Source organism: Episyrphus balteatus, chromosome 1, assembly GCF_945859705.1.
Source record: "Episyrphus balteatus chromosome 1, idEpiBalt1.1, whole genome shotgun sequence".
NCBI lineage: Eukaryota > Metazoa > Arthropoda > Insecta > Diptera > Syrphidae > Episyrphus > Episyrphus balteatus.
In genome coordinates this window covers 133524723-133532644 of record NC_079134.1, presented here as the reverse complement: position 1 = coordinate 133532644, position 7922 = coordinate 133524723, and the positions used below count along the sequence as shown (strand labels likewise).

The window sequence follows — 7922 nt, the reverse complement described above, 5'->3', positions numbered from 1 at the left end:
ATTAAAAACATAGAATACACATTAAAAGCAAATTTTCGAAGGTCTCAGTTGCGCGCTATAATCGTTCCTAAGTACACATTTGATTGTTTCAAATTCATCAGATATTATTTTATCCGTTGGGACATTGGTTTATCTTTATCTTGAATTTTTTTTTTTTCTATGTTGCGATGGAAACGACAAACGCAATGACGACGACGAGACTGTCGTGTTGTTGTATACATTTTTTTCTCTGCTCTCAAGTTCAATCGCTTGTACGAGGCTATGTCATTGTGAATTTGAGAATCTGTGAGAAAGATACACTCTTCCTTTATCCATTGTATTTGTACAACGTACTGTATCTTTTGCTTTAAAATTGCATTAAACAAAATATTATAAATTAATTTTAATCGCAAGAAAATTATTATAAATAATAATTATGTACATGAATTTCATAAATTTTTTATCTTTTTTGCTGTTTTTTTTTTTTTGTCTATCTTTCAGATGACAGTGAATTAAACGACAAAACAAGATAAAAATCCCCCCAGACTGAGAGTACGAGAGAGAGAAGCTGTAGAAGTTTGCAGCAGTTATGATAACGAAACTACGATTTTATCACCTGAGAAAAATATTTCATAACGAAAAAGTTAAAAGATACAAAACAAAAGAAAACACACACAAATTTATTGAACAAATTGTACTCATTCAAATGAGCTAAACTTAAAAAAAAAGATACAAATTTATTTATCGTTTTTACTCCACGTGCAAATGGAAAGAGTGGAAGTTTATGAATTTTTGTGCGACTCGACTAAATGAATTTTTATGTTTTTTTTTTTTTGTTATTTTATTTTGTTTTTATTTGTAAGAAGTAACTACTCTAAAATTAAATAATTTAAATGTGTGCCAAGTGTTTTAAGTTTTTGTAATTGTTTTTAAAATTATAATAATTATTGACGTTTTATTGAAAAAAAACGAGATTTAAAAGAAAAAAGTTAAAAATGGCTGAATTGGATATCAGTGGTAATAGCATACAGCTGGACTGTAGTGTGGACAGTGGAATATGTGTGGATGGTGTGACAAAAGATTTAAAGAAAAAACTTCAGGAATTTAAAAGGATTTTATTTATACTCGAACGAGACAAAGAAGCAATGAGATTGCTCAGGGAGAGACTAAGGTAAGTTTGATAAAGATTTTATTTAATTATACTTTGGGACATGAGGAAGGAGGAGGAATTTTATTAATGGCAACTGACAATGCGGTACGTTTTGTTATCTTATTGACCATGAGAAAAGACATTTTGTCGGGTTAGTCATTGGGAGATGCAGAGAGATGAATCATCAGATTTTAGGGAGGATTTTGTAGGTTTTTAGTTTCAAGTGAAAAAAAAAAGAAAATGAAGACGTTCAACTTAAAAATAATGATGAGAAATAAAGATATTCTTTATAATGAATGTGATAACGGTAGACAATGAACCTAATTCTACTTCAATTATAATAATGTCATTGAACTTATTTTTTCGGCAAGGTTGTATTACCTACAATGAAGTTTCTTTTCATCTTTATTATTCTAGAGTTTTTTTTTAAGTTTTTTGAATTTTTTAGCACTTAAATTTAGAGCCTTTTGTTTAGAGGGAGTGGTTAAGTGCTACCACATCCTCAAATAATGAATTTAAATGAATGAGAAAAAAACCGAAAAAGCAACGTTGATCTTATTTTTGCTAAAACATAACATTTTATTTAAATTGAATCTTTTATTTTGAAAAAGAGATAAAGCCATTTGATATAATTATTTTCGGGTTGGGGTCAAAATTCTGCCGGAGTCAGAATTCTTTTTTCAAAATTCTGCTTTTCAAAATTATGTTTTTCTTAATTCTGCTTTTCATAATTCTGTTTTACAAATTTCTGCAAAAAAAATAGAAAATTTTTTTAAGTTTTTGCAAAATTTTGTAAAATTATCTCCTAGCTGCTTGTTTGGTAACTTACTCACTTTCAATTTTTTAAGTTCATGGTTTGGTTGATAAGCCAATAAATTAAACAAATAATAAAAAAAGGTTTTCAATGTTAAATATTTTTGAAAATTAAAAATTTATTAATTTTTCTTAAAATGAATATTCATAAAATTGAATAAGAAAAGGAACATTTTGTATCACACAACATATAATCCAGTCAAATAAGGGTTTAACCTCGGAATGAATGTTAGTAGAATTTTTTTTTGCTCAATATCTTCCTTTTGCCATTCTATAACATATCTCAAAAGTCTAGAAAAATCTCATGTCCGCTTGTCGCGATTTCAAGGTCAAATCGCGAAATGGAGATTTTCAAAATTAGCAAAAATAGGCTATGGTATTATATACACATATGATACATGATTTCAAGGTATTTTTTAATGTTGATTCCAAAAAATCTAAAATCAAGACAATCTGACGTCTCTGGAAAAAGTTATACCTGTTTTTCATCTGTCAACTCATATTATTATAACAGTTGCAAACTTACTGCCGAAAAACCCTTAAAAGTTATGGTAGATGAACCAAATTTTGCATGAAGATTTTAGAATCCATCATTATTAAAAATCAAAACAATCCATTACAAAAAATATATATAACTACGAAATAATGGCATTTTTTTGATGGAGGGGCAAATTTTAGGATATGCACTAAAGAAGATTCTTGTTCATCTTAGGAATAAGTGCTAATAGGCTAATTTTTTCATTTTAATCTTTGTTTGGATGTTCTTTAACTACCCTCAAAAATCTAAAAAAATCTCATGTCCGCAAGTCCTAACTCAAGTAGCACAAAAGTCTAAGATACACCAAAATATTTGGTGTATTTTTTGCACTTTCGTGATATGCATTTTGAATATAAAAAATACACCATTTTCTCGTTTAAAATAAACTCCGGTGGTTAAAAAAATATACCGATTTTGGTGTATAAATGTCACTAGTGGTATATTAAATGATCTGTTTTTGGTGAAAATTATCCCTTTGAAATTGAAAAATACACAATAAATCTATGGATAAAATACACCATTTAAATTATTCTGATTTAAAATTTGAACCAAAGTTTATTTTTTATCTCTAACAGTTTGATGAATTCTAATTCACACCATTTCTTATGAAATAAATGAAAATGAATTTTCATTCACTTTCATAATATTGCCATAAGAAACCAATGGTTAAATATGATTTTGTTTGCCAAATTTTAAAACGAAACACATTCTATCTACTAATTTTAGATGCTACCCCCTCTAAAAATCGAGCGCCTCAAAAATGTCAGTGAATTAATGATTTTTTTTTTCGATTTCAAGAATCCATTTTTCAAAAATTATAATTTTTGTGTTGTTTTACATTTTTTTAAGAAAAGTTATTTTATAATGAATCGAAAAAACTAAGAACGCGGGACTATTAGGTCGATAAATATACTATTTTAATAAAATAATTAATCGCTGTCTTCTATTTTTAAATGGCGTCCATTGAAAAATATGGCGTCTCCCACATATGCATTTTGGTGAATTTTATGTCCACAGGGTGTGCTTCCTACACCAAACAGAGTGTACAAAATAAACCGTTTTGGTTGATTTCAGAATCAAATAATTTTATGCACCATTAATGGTATATTATAAAAACAACTGAATATCGGTGTATTTTTTGCACGTAATCTTAAAAAAATGTTGAAATTTTGTACAGAAAAGACAGTGGTATAATTTTTATACCACTAATTTTGAGAAATACACCATATTTTTTCAATTTTCTCAATTTTACACCAAAATTAATGAATTTACACCAATTTATACACAAGTGTGCTACTTGAGAATTTTCTTGGTTTGAAAATAAGGTGCAGATTTTAAAAAATTAATAAGAAAAGTTTAAATTTTTATATGTATACCAACATAAGCGACATGATTTAAAGGTATTTTTTAACACTTATTCCAACAAAACTCACAAACAAGTCAACCTGACCATCCCTGAAAAGTAATGCACTTTATTCATGTTGATCTGACACAAATATCTGAAGTGTAGTTTTTCAATTTTTTTAAAATCTGCACCTTATTTTCAAACCAAGAAAATTAGGACTTGCGGACATGAGATTTTTTTAGATTTTTGAGGGTAGCTAAAGAACATCCAAACAAAGATTAAAATGAAAAAAATAGCCTATTAGCACTTATTCCTAAGATGAACAAGAATCTTCTTTAGTGCATATCCTAAAATTTGCCCCTCCATCAAAAAAATGCCATTATTTCGTAGGTATATATATTTTTTGTAATGGATTGTTTTGATTTTTAATAATGATGGATTCTAAAATCTTCATGCAAAATTTGGTTCATCTACCATAACTTTAAAGGGTTTTTCGGCAGTAAGTTTGCAACTGTTATAATAATATGAGTTGACAGATGAAAAACAGGTATAACTTTTTCCAGAGACGTCAGATTGTCTTGATTTTAGATTTTTTGGAATCAACGTTAAAAAATACCTTGAAATCATGTATCATATGTGTATATAATACCATAGCCTATTTTTGCTAATTTTGAAAATCTCCATTTCGCGATTTGACCTTGAAATCGCGACAAGCGGACATGCGATTTTTCTAGACTTTTGAGATATGTTATAGAATGGCAAAAGGAAGATATTGAGCAAAAAAAAATTCTACTAACATTCATTCCGAGATTTACCCCTTTTTTCTCCTTATTTTACTGTATTAATAGTTTCTAATTAGTTTTCAAATGTTTATAGCATAGGAAGTGAATTATAATAATTAAGAAAAGTATTAAAGCCGATGTACATTAATGAGCTGTAAGCGCATTTGCTATGAAAAAAAAAAAAGAATTTTGAAAGGCAGAATAAAAATAAAGCATAATTTTGAAAAACAGAATTTTCGTTAAGAAATCAGAATTTTGAAGCCAGAATTTTGACCCGCTCCCATTTCTTTTTCAGGTAAAATTAAAAATAGGTATAACTTAGTTTGTAAAGAATATTCACCAAACTATTTTTGACCGACTCGTTCCTTACCGGTTTTTTGTAAAAAAAAATATCGATTTTTAAAAAATTTTAAAGATGTTCAATTTATGCAAAACTAATTATGTATCTTGAAAACACAAATTCAAAAAATAAAAATAAAATTATTGAAAACCGAGATAAGTAGAATTAAAGGCTTTTTGCTTTAAACTTGATTTTCAGGATTTGTTGATAAGGATGAATTTGAAAACTTTTTTATTTGAAACCGAAATTAACAGTAGTTGCCATGTAACCAATATGGAAAAGCTTATTTCGGGTAATGTCGTAAATAAGGTCGAACTTTTGAAACAAAGAAAACATTTTTCCTGGAACTTTTCTGATTTCAGACTTACTCATCAATAAAACAAAAGATTTTAACGAAAATCTAATTTGAGCATTTTTTAACTGTTAACTCCATTTACAAAAAATTTACAGGAGGAAGAAAAAATTGCTCAAAATTGGTTACTGTTAATGTAGAAAAAAATTATTTACCATGAAAACTGGATGCATGTTGTTGTTTTTTTAATACATATTTTAGTTAATTTCCCAACAAAAATTTAGTAAAATTAAAAATTTTTAATTTGGTTTATTGATTTTGAACTTCAACAACTTATTTCAAATACAAACAAAATTTAGTTTCATTCCATTCTACTATACAGCGTACTATACATATTTATTTATTCTATTTAAAATTAGATAAACTCTCTACCCTGCTGGTAGTTAAAAAAAAAAATTTAAATATAAACCTGTTCGAGTTTGAAATTATAATGTCAAGATATCAACAACAAGCATTTATCTTTGTTTATTAAACAATCTAATCCTTCTTCACACTATTGTTATAAATTTATCTTTTTTTCTTTAAAAATTAAGGTTGGATATTAATTAATTTTTAATCAAGTGATAATTTATAAATTTGTGTTCTATGGATTCATAGAGGGATGAATAACTAATTTAAAAACAACAAGAAATTTGATTGTTAACGTTTAACACACGTTATTTTTATTTAGTTATTTTTTTGTTGTTAAATAGAATTTGTAGGTACATAAGCGATTAATCTTTGCCACAAAAAAGAATATATTGTAGACAAAACCAAACTTAACATAAAAACAACTCAAGTTAACGTAAGCAGTTAAAATATAAACAAACAAAATTATCAAATTTTCAATTTCATAAATCATAATTATACACATTTCGAGGTCGATATATGTAGGTAAACACTAACACATTGACATAATATTATTACCTAATTTTTAAATTTAAAGGGCAATTATGAGAATAGATTCTGTTTAAAAATTGTATAATATTGATTCAGCTGTTTTCAATTCATAAACAACAATACGAGTATGTAATATTTTCAAGATCTTGTGTTATTGTAAGAACGCATTACCCAATTTAATTCGATTTTTATAAAATACTAAATTAGGTTATTGAAAATCACAATGTATAGTCTTATTTCATGTTATTTTCATAAAGAGATCCTTAAGAGATATTTATCTAAAACGAAAAACTTTATTTTTCTACAAACCATTGATTTTTTGTTTACATAAGAGCTCCAAAATGGTGTATGATGCATTACGAATAATACAAAGCTTCAGCCTAAACGGATGGACCGATTAACATCAAACTTATTATGTAGCGTTTTTGGTGACTCTACAGACGGGTTTTGGAATTAATTTCTTGGGCCAAAAATAATGGTACCTGTCATACATCGATTTTAGTAAAGTTGAATTTGCTCGAAAATAGCTCCAACGATTTTGTTAAAAAAAATTCCAGTGTAAGTTCTAAGACAAGGTCTATCTTTTAATGAAACATTTATTTTTTTTAAATCATTATTAACGGTACCTGCCATAGAACCTTTTTTTTTTAATTCGATTTGCTCCGAAACTACTTATTCGATTTCAACGAAACTTTTTGTAAAAAAGCACTTTTATAAATTTTATATGAGCAAATAATAAAATTTTGAAAAAATTAATTTTTGGTTTTGAAAAAAATTTTGATTTTTTTTTGAAATTTTGGTTTTAGATGTTGATTAGTGATTTCTACAAAATGGCATACCAATTTTATTTTAAAACTGTTTTTTCCAAAAAATCATTTATAAAAAATTAGTTTTTTTCAAAAAACGGCTCTAACGATTTTGAAATTTTTTTCTAAAAATACATCTTAATAAAACAAATGAAATTGCATACTTGTTTTGGAGGGCAATTCAATTTCAGATTCTGTTTTATTAACGTGCATTTCCCCAGCCCGGACCTATCGCAAAATTTAAAAAAAAAAGCATGCAAAAGTTTTGTACAAGTTTTGTACAGTTTTGTACAACCAAATTCGAGTTTTGTACAAGCTTCCAAAGAAAGTTATAGCTAAGTGAAAGTTCCGGGCTGGGGAAACGTTTCCTCAGCCCGGACATTTTTTAAAATTGTATCAAAATTTAATTTAAAAAAAATTCTACAATTTTCACGAGTTTTGTACAGTTTTGTACCAAAGCCGAGTTTTGTACAACCTTATATTAAAAGTTATGCCTAATTTTAGTCAACGCTGGGTACATTTGGACAAGTGCCAATAATTTTTGAAAAAAAATTATAAGCAGCATGAGAGTGGTGGGAAAACTTAGAATTAATAGTATATGGAAAGGGAAAAATAAATTGCCCACAAAAAAATTTGGGGAGAGTGGGTGGTTGGGCGTAAAAGTGGGGTAGGTGTCAAAAATCGTGTTTTTTAAAGTTTTCTGTGGAAAGAAGACCTTCTATCGAAAAAAGTTAAATACAAAAGTTGTAGATAACAATATGATCTACAACTTCTTCTCAAGGCTCTTATATAACCTCAAAAATAGTTAGAAAAATGCAAAAACACAAAATTACAAAAATAGTTAGATTTGAACAAAACTTGATGTAAACCTACATTTATATGTTTTTTTTTATATTTTTAATGTTTCTTAGTTAAATATTGATTTTTGGATTTTTTAC

General features: G+C 27.1%; 1 protein-coding gene across 1 annotated transcript in view; it reads left to right on the top strand.

Moving 5' to 3' along the window:
- Positions 1-906: 906 nt before the first annotated feature.
- Positions 907-7922, top strand: part of LOC129910855 (titin) — a 113159-nt gene continuing 106143 nt past the window's right edge. Inside the window, exon 1 of the mRNA XM_055988447.1 lies at positions 907-1150. Coding sequence (XP_055844422.1) covers positions 975-1150 — 176 coding nt within the window. The 5' untranslated portion in view covers positions 907-974. The remainder of the gene's footprint in view (positions 1151-7922) is intronic.